The sequence below is a fragment of the Dicentrarchus labrax genome, unplaced genomic scaffold, assembly GCF_905237075.1.
Source record: "Dicentrarchus labrax unplaced genomic scaffold, dlabrax2021, whole genome shotgun sequence".
NCBI classification, from domain to species: domain Eukaryota; kingdom Metazoa; phylum Chordata; class Actinopteri; family Moronidae; genus Dicentrarchus; species Dicentrarchus labrax.
The window spans coordinates 2,365,372-2,381,814 of record NW_026136707.1 but is presented as its reverse complement, the minus strand read 5'-3'; the positions used below and the strand labels follow the sequence as shown (position 1 = coordinate 2,381,814).

The following is a 16,443-nucleotide window of genomic DNA, read 5'->3' as shown; positions in this document are numbered from 1 at the left end:
GGAGGAGGAACAGTTAGGGAAAAGGAAAGTATGGGGAAGGACACAGGAGGAAGGAAGTGCAGGAGTAGGAAAAAGAGTTTTGGAAAGTTGCAGGGAGAGAGGACAAAAGTTTTCCGGAAGGAGAAAGATGTTATTAGGATATTAAAGTTTTGGATGATTAAAAAATAAGTGAAGAGGAATATCTCTGGAAAAGAGGGAGGAAGACTGGAAGACTAAAGGAAAGAAAGTTTTTTTCCGGGTGAAAAACGAGAGATATAGGATGTTTAAAAAGTCTGGGAGAATGACGAAGAAAGCAGAAAAAGTTTTAGGAAAAAGGAAGGATGGAGAGAGGAGGAGGGAAGTGTCTCGTAGATGGGGGGTAGGGAATAGTTCTTAGGGAAAGGAAAGGAAGCACGGAAGAGTGGAAGGAGGGGACAAATTTGGGAATTTGAGGAGAGAAGAGGAAGGGAAACATCTTTGGAATAGTGCAGGAGTGAGGACTAAACATTTTTATGGATGTAAAAAAAGAAGAAAATTAGTCAAAATGTCTTGGAAGACGAAGAAGGGAATGGAAGTAAGGCAAATTTTAGGAAGAGTAAGGAAGGATGGAAAGGGGGAACCAGTGGAGGAGAGAATGGAAGGAAAGGGGCGAAAAAGGAATGGAAACATCTTGAAAAAGGTGCACAAGAGACGACAAAATGTTTTGTGGAAATGAAGCAAAAGAGGAAGGGAAGACAAAAAAGAGAAACATGGATGGTTTAAAGAACTAGGAGGAGGAGAAAGAAGAGGAAAAGGAAGTATGGGAATTTGAGAGGAGGAAAGGAAGTGAAACATCTTTGGAAAGAGGTGAAAGGAGGTTAAAGAAGAAAAAAGTCTTGGAAGTTGAAGGAAATTAGGAGGAAGAGGCGGGGAAATGTCTGGAGGGAAGAGGACTGAAAGTATGAGGAAGAGGAAAGACGCGACGCTTTGAAGAACATAAAAGTGGGAAGAAGTTTTAGGAAAGGGAAGGATGGAGAGAGGAGGAGGAGGGGAGCTTCTTTGTAAGGGGGGTGAAGATGAGAGGGGGGGGGGGGGCATCAACAACCCTCCCTCCTCCTCCTCCTCCTCCTCCCTCAGATGATGAGAAGGCTGCCGAGCGCGCTCCACTCCGCCGTGCGTTTGTTTCCCTCTCAGCCACCAAGTGCCCAAAGCACCGATCCGTTCCGAGCCAAACCGAGCCAACCGGCGTGCGTCTGCGCCCTCAAACGCGCCCCCCACCCCCACCACCGCGCGCGCCCGCACAACAACCACCACTACCACCCCACCCTCGCCTCGCCTCGCCGTCTCCCCACCGCCGTTCTGTGGCAATGGAGCCGTAACCAACCTCAGTGAACTGAGCCGAGCGTGTGAAACAGCGGATACGAGGAGACAGCTGAGACCAGGCGGCTATGGAGGAGAAGCGCAGGGAGGCTGGAGTCTAGACTGCACGCAAATCAAACAGACCCACTTGTCCGGATTACTTTTTGGCCACATTTTTTTGAACTCTATTAGCACTTATTAGCACCGGGATTTTCTTTTTTCTCTCTCTCTTCGTCTGATCATCTTAGGCTACCACTGCACGGCGAGGATGCAGGGGAAGGAGGCGAGCTTTTGCACGGGATGCTGGAGACTAACGCTGCTGTCGTGCGTCCTGGCTGTGCACTTGATCCCGCTGTCTGTCCACGGTAAGAAGCTGCTGTGCACTTTAATCATGCAAAGACAAAAAACGTCCACATTTATTGCCTAAATGTTCTTGCTGCAGCAGCATGTCCCCCCTCTCTCTGTGGATTCAGGGCTACCTCAACACACTCCCACAGGGCAGCCAGAAAGGAGGTCAGTGAGGCTCGGATTGTGGGTTAGGAAGCTCTTCACACTCAACTGGCATTGATAGACTGTCGATTAGTAAAATGTGGTGACATTATTACTCAATCTGATTTTGGTTGAATCTTGTCTCCAAAAAATGTGAGTAATACACATTTGTTATGGATACTACAGCCAAATATCGGCTTAATATCACACTGTAGGGATATCATAGGAATTTAAAATCGATGTATAAGAGACATTGATGATTATAAGTCATTATTGAACACTATGTCCCTGTATGAGAATTTATAAAATGTTACAGGAGGCAAACATCGCTTTAACCATTGTGAAATTAGGTCAGGATGAAGACACAAGTAGACGATCTAAGTCCTTATGAATATTATAGAGACAGAGGAGGTAAAAAATAGGTCAATATAAACCCATTGGACCCCATAGACACACACGATATTAGGACATTCATTGGAATATTGTTGGAAGGACTAATAATGAGAGATATTTTATAATATGAATAAACAATAAGGTCACTGTCAGCTCAGTGCTCAGTACTGTAGACATTGTAAGTCATTATACAGCATGGGGGGTAAAAAGAGAAAACCCATTGAACTCCCTCCAGACACTGATTGGAACACCGATTAAAGTGGCATTTTACGAGGCAATCTCAGCTAAATCAGGTCACTTAATCAACACCTGGAGTATTGCAGGCGAACTATAAGCCGCTGTAGGAATATTATAGGAGAAATTACAGAGATGTGTGACAGTGACAGCGTCCAGCCGATGCAGTAAACCGGATCCCTGGAGGCGCACTGGCACTACAGCGACACAAAGGCGAGGATTAGGGCCGGGGGGGGGGACAGACCTGATGAATAATTCATGAAGGGATCTGGACGGACATTCTGATACACAGAGAGGGAAAGAGAAGAAGAAAAAACATTGGAGTAAACATAAAAAGAGACACGGAGGTTTTCCTTTCTTTCAGTGTCTCTTTGTCTGAGATTCATTGCGCACGGTGGGCTACATTACTGTCAGATTAATAATGCAGGAGCGTGCATGAGCTGGAATCAGTCTGGCGTTATAATCCAATATAATCTGGCTGATTCTTGTCATTGCACTGGCTGAAATTCATGGTGTGTGACTGCAAGGTGAAGGTCCAGAGGGGGAAAAAAGAAAAATGTTTTTCTTGCGTGTGTTTTATTTGGAGCGCAAAAACCCATCTGGAAGCTTTCTAAAGGGGGAAAAACTCACATTGGTGGAACATCCAAGAGCCATGTTCCCTGTCAGCAGCACATCTGAGCCAAATGTATAATGATTTAACACACTGACCAGATTATATACTTTCAGCCTTTGCTTCAGTTTCCCCCCTCAAATGCAATAGATATGATGGTTCTTATAAACTTGTCCAGGCTGTGTAATACAATATGAGACAAGTGTGTAGATTATTTAAAGACTTAAAGGTCCAGTGTGTAACATTCAGGAGGATCTATTGGTAGAAATGGAATTTAATATTCATAGGTATGTTTTCATTAGTGTATAATCACCTGAATATAAGAATAGTTGTGTTTTTGTTACTTTAGAATGAGCTGTGTTTATCTACAGAGGGAGCGGGTCCTTTTCTCCACCATGTTGAACCGCCATGTTTCTACCGTAGCCCAGAATGGACAAACCAAACACTGACTCTAGATTGAGCCTTTTGTGTATTTTGTGAGTTTCACAGCCACCGTAGTTTTTCCTACATGCTTGGAAGGCGTTGGTTGCCATCTGCAACTTCACGGCTAGATAGCACTGAGTCAGACACACGGGTCCTTTAAAGCAATAGTTTGACAATGAAGGAGTTATGCTTATTCACTGTCTTAGCAAAAGAAAGTTGGATGAGAAGATTTCATGTGTGAAATGTAAAGCTACAGCCGGCTTAGCTTAGCATAAAGACTGGAAGCAGGGGGGAACGACTAGCATGGATGGTCCAAAGATTAAAAAATAAATAAAATTCACCTGCCACCACCTTTAAATCTGATTTATTAACATGTTAATCTGTTTAAAAATCCAAGTGTTAAAACATAATTTTTTGGTCTGTTCCTTCCTTCTGCTGGTTGCCTAGCAACCTCATGGTGACAACATGCATATTTCCCCACATTTCAAGCTGCTCTGTTTTAAGATGAATATTACATCAAAACTATAAATCCAAACAGCGATACTACCAAATATGAAAAGATGAGGCATGTTGGCCTTGTGGTTGACCCTAAACTCAACTCTCTGTGTAGTCTTGTCTAATTAAGTGCCCTTGAGCAAAGCACCTCACTCCCCGCTGCTCTGGAGGTGAAACACCAGCTGGCTCCTCGCAAGAGGGGATGAAAAAGAAATGTTCTTTCTCGCACTGCAAGAAGCCCCCCCCCCCAATCTCATCCAATCATTTTTAACTGCTGGATCTATAAAGACGTTTTCTACTGCAGGGACGTTATTTTAACCAGTGGGTCTGTTCAAACGAGACAGAATTAAGCCGCTCTATCTGCAGTGCAAACGTGGTCAAATTCTCTTTTAGGAGAATTTTTTCACCATCATGGCATGCTAATATTTGCCAATTAGCACTAAAAACAAAGAACAGGTGAGGCTGATGGGAATGTCGTTAGTTTTTCAGCTATCTGGACATAAACTAAAGTATTGGACAATTTACTCTTTTGACCTGATGATGGCACTATAGGAAAACTCAAGGGATCACCAGAGTCATTAGGATTCATCCTCTGGTGACCTAGAATGTACAGAATTTAATGGCAATCCATCAAATACTCTGTATTTCTGGGCTGAATATAGGACGTTAAAATAATAAAATACGATAGGATCATCCTAAACTCACCTGTGAGCACTAACGAGCACTTTTTAACTCCCCTTCAGGAGTTCAGGAGGAGTATTTTTTCATCGATGCTGCCGCAGTGAGTTTGTCAGCTCAAACTCAGGTGGATGTTCAACAAAAAGAGGTTGGCAGATCTGGTGCAGACGCCTTAAAACAACCTTGGGCTAACATGTCCTCCTCCATCCCCTTCACACACACACACACACACACACACACACACACACACACACACACACATTGTCTCGCTTCACCGGTGGAGTGTGGAGGCGGCAGCTTGCCCCACATCTGTGAATGATGCTCAGACGACCAAGGCCAACTGCCCTCAACTGACAATAGCCGACCAGAATACCGTCAGTCATTTCCTGTCGGCTTTTTCTCCGGTGGCCATTTTCAACCCTCCTTCTGTGCGTTTAATACACATGCCGCCGTCCCTCCCATCGTCCCCTCCCCCCATGCTCCGGTAGGCTGGTAGATAGGTGATGGACGGAGTAATGATTTCTCATTTCTGCACTGAAACTCATGGCCGTACAGCCTCTTCTATGCTCTCCTCCTCTTCTTTCATCTTCCTCCTCCTCCTCCTCCTGTCTCTTTTTTTTTTTTCCTCTCTGGCCTGCTGACACATATCTGCTAGCTGGCTGATCATCTTTGATGTGCAGTGGGTTAATCTTCAATCCAAATCCTCCCTCCATGCCTCCACTAACCCAATCCAGCCTTTTCTTTATCGCAGTGTAGGGAACACACACACACACACACACACACACAAATTAACAATCATAAAATGCACACCGTCTATAGCTCTGGTTAATTGGTGAACAATGGCTTTGCACTCTTTCCTCTGCATCTTCTCTGTCGCCATGGAAACCGCACACACATCCGTTGACACCGGCTGGCAGAACAGTGTGTTCGTATCGCCGCCATAATGTGTTCTCGATTTGAATTTCATTAAGCCTCAAAATGTTAGTTGGATTTTTGGCACACGCTGAAATTTCTTGCTACGTCTGGTGGCTCTACGCCTACTGACCATGCATGAGTGTGTGTGTGTGTGTGTGTGCCCAAAGCCACTGGCAATGGGTGTAGACCATCATTACCAGCTCTAATTGGTAGATGATATCATTATTTGTACTGGTGTATTCATTATTTCTGCCCAGTGATTTCATGCGGCGCATACTTTGTTTGATTTTCAGCAGATGTAAACGTTTTGCTGTTGACTGTGTGTTTCGACTCTTAATTTGAAGGAAGATGTGGCACTTTAGGAGAAAAATCTGTCTTCAAAGTCGCACATCACATCACTGATCATCATTCAGTCGCGTTCAGAGTCGGCGTCGGTTCTTAAAATCTTGCTGAAAATGTTGAAATGCAGAGAAACTAACGTCACTTTGGACACATCGTATAGATTGTGTACGTTGGATGCTTTTGACTTCCAAGAGGAAGAGAGATAGACATCCAGAGCAGCCAGGATTGACGGCTGCCAATTCATCCGAATACTGGAGTTAACACACGTCAAACGGCTGAAGCCTTAATGGGGCCCAGTAATGGGGAGTAATTAGCAGTAACATGCAATCATGTTAGCAGAGTGACAGCAAAAGGAAAAGACTGCAGTGATGTCCATTTTGTCCGTCTTGATTCAGTAGTTTCAGTGTGGTGACAGTTATTCCGTACATCAATGTGCTCAGGAGACATTAGATCAAGTAATGGGGATTTTTTTCAGAGCAGACATTTTGATTTGTCATTGCAGGAAAAGCACAGGTATTACTAAACATCCATGATGACTCCATTAATACACCATTTTACATACACGCTCTTCCTGCTGTTAAATGTCAGTTTTTTTAACCTTCATATCGAACCATTCTGCACCTCCTGATGCTTTCAGTGCAAATGCAGGAAGTAGGGGGGAGTAAGAAGGTCGGGGTGGTGAATGTTCACTTCTTTGGTAACCATAGCCACGATCCTTTAACTCTAACCAAGTATTGCCTTTACTTAATCGAACCAGGATAGTTCACTCTGCTTTCCAGGAAGTCCTGGCTACACACGTACATTAAAAATAAAAAATAAGACAATTATATAGCCCTAACCCAACTTAATTAGTTTATCTGCTCAATGCATAACCATGATCTTCCCCTAACCTTAACCACACTGTAGTTGACATAAGGAGATATTGTATCAAGTAAAAATTAGAAATAGTTTGGTGTCGTCACTGAAGATAATCTGGAGTTTTTAGTTTAAACCAGCCTAGCTGAATGAGCAGTGGAGAGTGTTTTCTCCCTCGGGAACAGGGACAGAAACTTTCCTCGCAGCACTAAATTGAGATCGGTGGCGGCTATTACGCGCCTCATCCCAGATAAATCTGTTTGTTGGGAAACTAAGCGATCCTAATCTCATTTGTAATATCCACCCACCTGGATCTGCCTGCAGGCCAACATTAGCATACGTAGGTGGCCACAGGCTTGACCCGACCAGCTGCAGGCTTCTCTCGGTGTGTTGGTGTATGTTTGTGCGTGCAGACATACAGTACGTGGATGTTTATGCACGTTGTCCTCCTCTGAGGTGTAAATGTCCTCAACCCACAAATTAACAACACTTTGTGATATGAACCTAAAATCGGAAACAGGGGTTACGTGTTGCAGGTGAAAATTGTAGAATTGAGAATATGTGATAACAGCAATAAATGAGCAGGATGGATAGATATTAGTGTAATTATGTCATTATCACATCAAAGCAAATGTTGTCCTTAATATCAGACTGCAGGCAGGCAGAGTTGTCTCCAGCAGTGGAGCCTCTCAGACATCAGTGAATCTTTAGTCGTTAACACTTAATTTAAAGGTTTTTATGTATGTTCAAGCTTCTCTACCAGAGTCAATTTCAACAGCTGTTAACCCTAAAAAAAAATCTAATTATCCTCTCTTTTAATGGGAGATTTTAGTGTCGCATTATGGTCCAATCTAGTGTAGCTAACATACTGATTGTATAGTAACCGATGTGTGATCAATAATAATGATTAGAGAGCCTGTGCCCCTGATTAACAGTTTGACAGTCACGGAGGACAAAAACACGATGAAGCCTCGTCACATATTATTTCCATTGCTTCGTCCTTCAAGATCAAACAGCAAAAAACACACAAGAGCTGTGAGGAAAATCTTATTCTTCTCTCTCAGTGGTTTATAAATGGCGGAGAAACCATCTTTACAAGGCCATTTGACATTGGACTCGTAATATTATTTTATTGTGCTGCAGCAGACGCCTTTTCACCCAACAAGCTCTTAAAACAAAATCTGTTGAGCTACATCATGTAAGATATCTATGGGTGTCCCTTAATTGACTAACAAATGATGATGGCCACTTTATTGTATTTCATTGTTTCACTGAGAACTATACTGGGTGATTCTGCACCTCACAATTTACACCCACTGTTACCATTGAGAGCTAATGCAGGGAGTAGTGGGGGCCCTTTGGTGTGTGAGTGGAGTGGAGGTCTTAATCAAGTGCTTTAGTTGCCCAACCCTAACCATACCATGGTTAGTTTGTTTACCACATAACTGTACTGTAGTTTTCATGCAGTTATCGTTGAAAGAATTGGTTTTATAAACAGAATTAGACATTCAAAAATCGAACGAATTTGACAGTGGCTCTTCCTGCAGTGACACATTTCATACAAAATAGTTGGTATGGACCTTCTGAAACTCCCTTAAGCACAGTGTCATCCAGAAAGTGAGTGCTCTTTTTGTGCAGGTGTTTCTCCTCCATGTCGTCGTCCTTGCCAGCGTCCAGGTGTGCCTTTTTTGCTGCATCTCTGACTCACAGGTGTGACAGTTGTTGTGCGGCATCATTGTCGCCGTCCTTGGCGGTGGTGGTCCATCCAGAAGTGTTTTTTTTACTGCAGGCAGAGAAGGTCATTAAGCAAACTGAGAAAGTTTCACGAGCAGTCTGACAGTGACGGGCCGCTTCTGTCCTTCCTGCTCAAAGACGAAACAATTAGCGTACAGTATGTGTGCTTTTTTTTTAACAGTGCTGAGTTGGCGTTGTTCTCAAACTCTGGGTGCCCTTGAACAGTAATTTGCATGTTTGTGTGTGTGTGTGTCCATGTAGGCGTTGTGTCTGTGTGAGAGACAAAGGGTGAAAAAAAGATGGAAGGTGGAACAAGAATACATCTTTTTGTTTGTGCGTAGGCTCGCACCTGTCTCTCTGTGTGTTTATGTGTGTTACATTATGGCTGCTTTTTACCATCTATATGTCCTAAAATGTGTGAGCATGCGTTTGTGAGTGTGTTATGTAGGTGTTAGACTGTCTGTGTGTCCTTGGTGAAGCGAGTCATTGAGTTCACGCTCGTGCGCCAGCTCCCCTCTCCTCTCAGTCTGCCCGTGCATCGTCCTCGTTCCTCCCCAGCCCTCTTCTACTGCACACTGTCATATTAGCATTCAGTCCACCCATCACAAACCTCTGTGAGCACCAACAAACACACACACCTGTCATGGCAACAAACCAGGTTCAGCAAGCAGACGGATAATTAGAAAGATTTATTTGGTTTCTATGAGGCTGTTTTCTCTTCTGAGAGGAGTCTATGTGCAGACCTGCACAATCAAATAGAATGAATTAGAAAAACGTCAATTAGAGCTGAGACGGTTTATTAGTTCATTCTTTAGACGGTTGAGAGGACATTTAAACCTTTTTTATTGCAAAATGTGACTATTTTCTGGTTTACTTAAAGGTTTCTATGATAGCAGACATTTGAGAATGTCAGTTTGGGCTTTGGGAAATCTTTCAATATAGACTAACTGATTAATCGAGAATATAATCATCAGATTAATAAATAATGAAAATAATCACAAGATGTAGCCTTAAAGGCAATAAAGACATAGACAGGCAATAAACATAGCACAATAAAATCTGAGAATGTAACCACTAAAGCACTTAAAACACTAAACAGGTTGATAGTGATGAGCACAGGGTCGTGTCCCTTACTGCCTTATAATACCTGTATGAAGAGACTCTTCAACACTCAGCAAGTTCCCAAAAACAACATGTTCAAGTGACAAAGCCGCAGTAATCCTGACTCCTGTCCGTTGGGAGCAAAAGAGGGGAGTAAGATGATGCAGAGACACTTAAATGTGTCATTCTGGAGCACAAGTACAACCAATGTATCTTATATTACATTATACATTTATACTGATTTTTAACTGAAAAGCTAAGTCAAAAAATGTTTAGTCAGATTTTATTTCCCCACACATTTAAAAGAGGGAGGATTATGACCAACATAGTTGAGTTTATAGTAAATAAAGCCCCCCTTTAATCAATCATTTAATCAAATTTTTTAAAAACAATTTTCAGTCAGAGTCATGTATTATTGGTATTTCACTCTATCAGATGGTTAATAAAATAAACACAGGTCATCATAAAATAAAAACTGAAAATGTAACTTAAACTGTACACGTCAGAGGAAGAAGGTAGGACGGTAAAGATTGTGTTAGTCTAAGAGTGAAAAACACACATACAGAGACATACACGCATGCATACAAGCTTACACACGTGAATTTTAATTGACTGACCATTCAAAAGCAGGTCACCAGGGAGGAAATAAACAGGCTGTGTAAGTGTAGATGCATGGATGCACACATATATGCATGCACGTGCGCTTATGAGTGTAGAAATGTGAAAATCTTATATCCCTGGACTCATACACGTGTCCACACACACACACACACATGCGCGCACACACACACACACACACACACACACACACACACACACACACACACACACACAGCTGCACATTATCACAATTTTTTCAGCTTCATAAAACCTCAGTTCTTCAAAGATAAACACATTTTTATTAGGTGTGTGTGTGTGTGTGTGTGTGTTTAACGTGTGCGCACGCAGATCTTGTCGGGTTTTGCAGCGCCGCATCAACTCTAGTGAGGCCGTTTCCATGGCAACAGATCCTTCCTCCATCCCACCACCTGTGGAGTCAGAAATGAAAGGATTTATGTGATGGGAGGAGGGAGAAAAGACAGCGAGAAATGCTTGAAGAGAGGGAAAAGACAGACAGAGAGAGAGAAAGGGAAAAGAATTGGGGAAATGAAAGGATCTATTTGACGAGGAGAGTGAAGGAGAGAGGGATGAAATGAGTGAAATTTATGAGACAAGAAGGGGGAGGTGAAGAGGACGGGAAGAGATGGCAAGACAGGGAGAACAAGAAAGAAGGAAGGACTGAGGAAGAGTGAGAGCGGATGGTGTAAAATCGATGCCGAGGTTTTCCATGTGCATTTCCTCTTCATATCGATATTAATGAGGAGCGTTGAGTAAAGATAAAAACGCCTCATGTCTTATTCATTAGTGAATGAGTGTGGGAACGAGAAAAGAGAGGAGTGTGTGTGTGTGTGTGTGTGTGTGTGTCCAGATCTCTTGAGGTTCAGGTATTTGAAGCTAAAATCAATGAGAATGAGTTAAAGAGGCTCCCGCTCACTCTGCTTCATCTCCGCTCACTCGGCTGTGTCTCTGTTGCCTGTGGTCTGCTCGGTACGGTCATTTTTATAAACAATAATTAAATCATCTCTCCTGTGTGTTTAATGTGTCCACACGCCACAAAAACACAGCCAGTGTTGGTTTGGTTTGGTTTACTATTCAGAGAAAACCATCACAGTTACACAAACGTATCAATTTGCAAATATTGGGGTGATCTTGAACTTCTATTAAAAAGCAAATACTGACTAAAGTGTTTTTTTCAGTCACTGATTTACAGCCACAAACAACCTAATTTGCACAGTAAAAACAGAATCTACTACATTAACAGATTAAAAGGATTGTGCCAGTCAGAATAAAAACCCTGGACCCCCTTGTGATGTTCATATAATGTAAAATGGAAAGTGGAGTCACAGGAGAAAAACATCATCAAAGGGCACAGATGGATTTTTGCCTTGATTTGCGCCGCCTAGATAAAGCTTTGTTTGCACCTTTTAAATTTAAAATGAATTTTCTTTTAAGATTTCTTTTCAACGTGAACAAATGTAGATATGACTGGACAAGAGGTCTCTGTCGTCAACCCAGTTAAGCACATATTGTACTTTCCATGTTTGCATAGCTGTGTCTGTGCGTTTTGAAGCATATCTACCCCTTTAATTAAAGCTACACTGAAACATGGAGCCTGAGAGTTCATTGTTGAACAAAGAATATATATATCCTGACCTTAAAGTCCACTTAATAGCTGTGGTTGAAAGCTAGTCAGTGAACCTTGAGTTAACCTACCAATACAGATTTCAGACTTTTTCTACGGTCGACACTTAAAATTACTTGAATGCTTCTTTAAGATTATTTTTGTCCACAAATTGGACCCTGAATTAAACCCAAACCATCATTATGAGTTAGTTTATATACCGTACACCTTCATGTTACCTTGCCCACTAAATTATAAATGCAGTATGAGCCCGTACTGTGACTCTTTCACCTTTTTTTCATCTCTGACCTTTCTCACTCACACTTGGAGAGGCAGCACTTTATAACTGATGTATAATAGAAGACTGGCACCTCTTTGACCTTTTTTTTCTCAGCTTAATAAGTGACTGCAAGGAAAATGTTGCACCTTGCGCTTTAATTACGTGCTAATTGTCAAATGTTACACCCTCAGAAGTGAAGAAATGAAAAAATAGAAGAAAAAAACACACAACAATGGTGCATAGTAAATATTTAAATACTCAGTATAGAAAAAGTGATTTATTTATTGACACTTAAACTGTAATATATATGCCATTTGCCCTAATGTAATGGGATTATACAAAAATATATTTATTGGGATTTCACCACCAACTCCTACAAGGTAGAGCCTCCATATTGCTTTTGTTAATTTGCCATTTCGGTGTCCAACCTTTACCCGTCTCCCTCCAGTCTGGGTCAGCAAACTGGCTTGCGGGCCCTAACTGTCACAACCAATCAGGTTCCTCTTTACAGTCTGTCACAGCCAATCAGAGCACCCCGGGTTTGTGGGTGGTTTAGTGGCTTCCCCTCTCCAAACTGATCTGGGTTAAACAAAAGGCGAAGCCTGAGGGTCGGCGACTCGCCAACACAGGCTAACAGCACTTGGCCTTGAGGCGCCATCACCCCCAAACAATCAGTCTGCACACACACACACACACACACACACACACACACACACACACACACACACACACACACATAGACAAGCCAGAATCTTCTCATTATGACCATCCACACCCTTCACCAGAGGAGTTGGAAGCTATCCCAATTACCAGTGGGTTATACTGGCAAAGAGACACACAAACACAAACACAACCAGACCAGTGTGAGGAATCTCCTTATGTAATACTGTTTGATTATCTAAAGTAATTTGGGAGTGAAACAAACAAAGACTCTTTTATTCCATTAGTTTTGTCTCATGAGCTGGTCTGTCCTGGACCCAGACTGAGTCGAAACCCTGAACCGACCCGACCCTGACCCTGCCAACTGATGTCTAGTCTGCCAGGTCTGTGGCTCTAAATGGGTAAAAGATGCTGGTCATTGTTGGTTTGACTGTGCTTGCAGTTTGGAAGAACTAATTGCTGAATCATGCCCTTAAAACAACTCATTTATTCTTCTTATATTGAGTCCTAGATTGTTATTTAGTCTAAAATCGTCATAATCGATTCGTTTAAAAGCGAAAATCCCCCAATGAGATGAGATGATGAGCTGTTTTCCTCTGTTTTATATGTTTGAAAGTGGAACATTTTTAGGTTTTTGGATGTTTGTTGGACAAAACAAGAGATGTGATGACAAATCTTGGGAAACTGGGCCCAAATGGTAAAAAAAAAAAAAAGCATCATATCTTCACATTTGAGAAGTTGGAGGCAGCAAATTGCAAAAAAAAGCTTAAACAATGAATCAATTATTAAACTAGTTGCAGATCAATATAGGCTACTGGAAATCGACAAATCAACTAATCATTGCAGCACTGTGTCCTCCAACTGTGTGTTCAGTTGTTTGTGCTCATCAATCAGTTGATCGTGGTTACACAATTGTCATTTCTACCAAACTGAATCAAATAAGATAGTCCTGAATCATCACTGTTGATACAGTCAATTCATTTATTGATTGCAACCCACAGGTGACCAGTATTCTACACAATAGTCAAAAAAACAGCTGAACTATTTGTTTCGTAAAGCAGGAAGTGGTGATGGTGTTTGAATCCTTTTCTTATTTTTCCAGATCATTTTATGTTTGTGCTTCAACATTGCAGTGTCAGTCATAACCAGCAGAAATCTCTCTTTAAAGCTTTTTTACACATGGGAAATTGGATGTTTATAAAACCCCACTGCACAGTGCAAAAAAAGGGCTTCATTGAGATGGAAAGCATCCATTACTTTAAAAGAGTTTAAACAAAACCTGATTTTCCAATCTTTAACTGTTCAGTGTGATCACAAAAACCCTCACTGGGTTCCTTATGGACTCATTAATTGTTCTTGTGTAGTATTAGTAGAACTTTATAGACTGTTTGGAATTCATGGTGTCGTTAATGCTGGTGATTCATTTCCTGTTATGTTTATTGCACAGTGCTAAGAGAGATGATTAGACATCGAAGGAAGGTGGCTCACTTGGATTCAAATTTGTGCATTTATACATTATTTTTCATGACTTTAGGCAACCTTTTAATATATTTTTCAAAGCCAATCAAACAATAATTTACCCCCGTAACTCAATACAGGCTGTATATTTTCTAAAATAACTGCGGTGCATGCGAGCTGCTGGAAAGTTCAGCTGTTGTGTACCGATGTGATGCAGAATTTACTTTCTCGAGCATCCACAGGCTCCACGCTGCTCCAAACCAGCTGTCCGTCAAAAGTTTCCTCCTCGTTAATCCAATTAGGCTAACGAGGCGGTGAAAGAGAGACAACTCCACGTAATTGGAGCTCAGTCCAGAGATGCCCAGTGAGGATTCTGGCAGACTGACACTATGCACTGTGGTCTCCAAAAGTAAGACTTTCTGAGTTCTGATGCGAGTGTGCGTACAGATGACAGAAAAACAAAAGCACATTTTACCCGCATACATGGTTAGTGATTGTGGAAATGTGGCATTGGTGTGAAGAGTTTAGACTAAAGATGTTCAGTGTGCCTATGCGTCCTGGAAAACCTGGATATTCAGAGACTTATTTTACAGTCATGGAAACGCCTGGAAATTTATTAAAATGACTAAATATCCTGGAAATAATCTATGTTGTCCTGGAAAATTGTAATTGTATTTTTGCCTCTCACAGATCGCCTACATAAATCTGGGTTCGAGGAAAACTGTAGTAAACTGTAGTCAAATCACTGGAGATGGAAAGCGAGCTGTGTCCTGTAAACTCTGAATCTGCGTCACTTCATCATGAACCCTGTATCATTAAAAAAGGAGGAATAAAACAGGGAAAAGTGTTTGAAACTAGCCCTGTCTGTAAATAATATGACTGTGTGCAAGTTCCATGTTAATCTGATGCCCTGTTACAAATAACAAAAATTTATTTTAAAAGAAAGGGATTGGAAATGTTCTAGGAAATGTTTTTCCCCAAGAAGTTTAGACATAAGAATTCCCCTTTCTGTAATGGGAGTCTTGGTGATGAAGGATCGGTATGTGTGAAATTTGTTTGAGTGACAGGTGACTCACTCTCAGCTGTGTTTGTTTCCTGCTGTCTTGTTTCCACCCAGACACTCCACCTCTCGTTCATCCAAAATTGGCTTTTCATGCCGAAAATGAAGCAATGGTAAAATCGCAGTCTTCATGATGTCCTGTCAATAACCCTGAGGGTGGTGTCACAGAGATGAATCCCACAACGCGAGTTCATGAATGTGTTTTTGGTGTAAGCTCCCGCAGATTGTCAGTTCAGTTTTGTTGGTGGTTTTTGAAGAATATAGATTTAGAGGATCATTGTAGAGGTGGAAATTACAAATCAATGTGCTGATTTCATCCAGGTTTTTAAAACCTGCTGTGCCAGATGTGAGTACAGTACAGTAGTCCGACATAAACCAGGACTCTGTGTGCAAGACCGTCCTGTCAAACAATGTAATTCTTGATAATCCAGTAATATAATGTTTATGATTCTGAAATGGGCCGTTCTACATAATGAGTACTTTTACTTTTGGTACTAGTATGTATAAGTGTATTTCTACACTGTGCTATTGCTACTTTAAGTAAAACATCTAAATACTTCTCCCACCACTGCTGTTATGCATACAGACATACTCAGTAATGATTCAGTACACTCAGTTCAGCTTGAGGATTCGATGTTTCATGTACTGAACACCCCTAGATCACACACCAACAGGCCATCACCTCAGGCTCGTCTGCAGATCGCAGTTTTTCGCATTTTGAGGAACACGCTTCTTGGCGTGTAGCAAGTGTTGTACCAGGAGCATCATACTGTGATATAACCCGGCCGAAGCAGTGTGACATTTGAGGCCAGTGATAGTAGACAGCGCAGACTAGTTTGAAGATCTCTGTAGATGGTTTTCACCTCGGCTTCCGACAGACTGGCAGTGGGAGTAAAAGTCCAAGAGTCCTTCATAGACCATGAAAGCGTCTCCTTTCCTCTCTGCCACTCTCATTTTCGCCATCCCTCCCTTTGTCACATCCTCCCTCGGTTTTTCTTTCTGGTTTGTTCTCTTTCTTCTCTCTGTCATGATGTGGCACTTCTCCCTGTCCCTCGTTACCATTTCTCCTCATCACCTCCTGTCATTCTCGCTTGCCGTGTGGCAGCCATTACTGTCTGTTTCCCCGTCTGTACAGTTTGTATTTGTCAGGCTTGTTGCAGCCGTGGTGGCGGTGGCAG

General features: G+C 42.0%; 1 protein-coding gene across 9 annotated transcripts in view; it reads left to right on the top strand.

The window, feature by feature from the left end:
* The first annotated feature begins 1,098 nt into the window (after positions 1 to 1,098).
* cspg5a (chondroitin sulfate proteoglycan 5a) overlaps positions 1,099 to 16,443 on the top strand; it is a 59,443-nt gene continuing 44,098 nt past the window's right edge. For 4 of the 9 annotated variants that reach the window (XM_051407539.1, XM_051407535.1, XM_051407533.1 and 1 more), the window contains exon 1: positions 1,100 to 1,682. In XM_051407539.1, coding sequence (XP_051263499.1) covers positions 1,586 to 1,682 — 97 coding nt within the window. In that variant the 5' untranslated portion in view covers positions 1,100 to 1,585. Of the gene's footprint in view, positions 1,683 to 16,443 lie in introns of all 9 variants that reach the window. The other 5 variants (XM_051407537.1, XM_051407534.1, XM_051407532.1 and 2 more) reach the window with 3 other exon arrangements.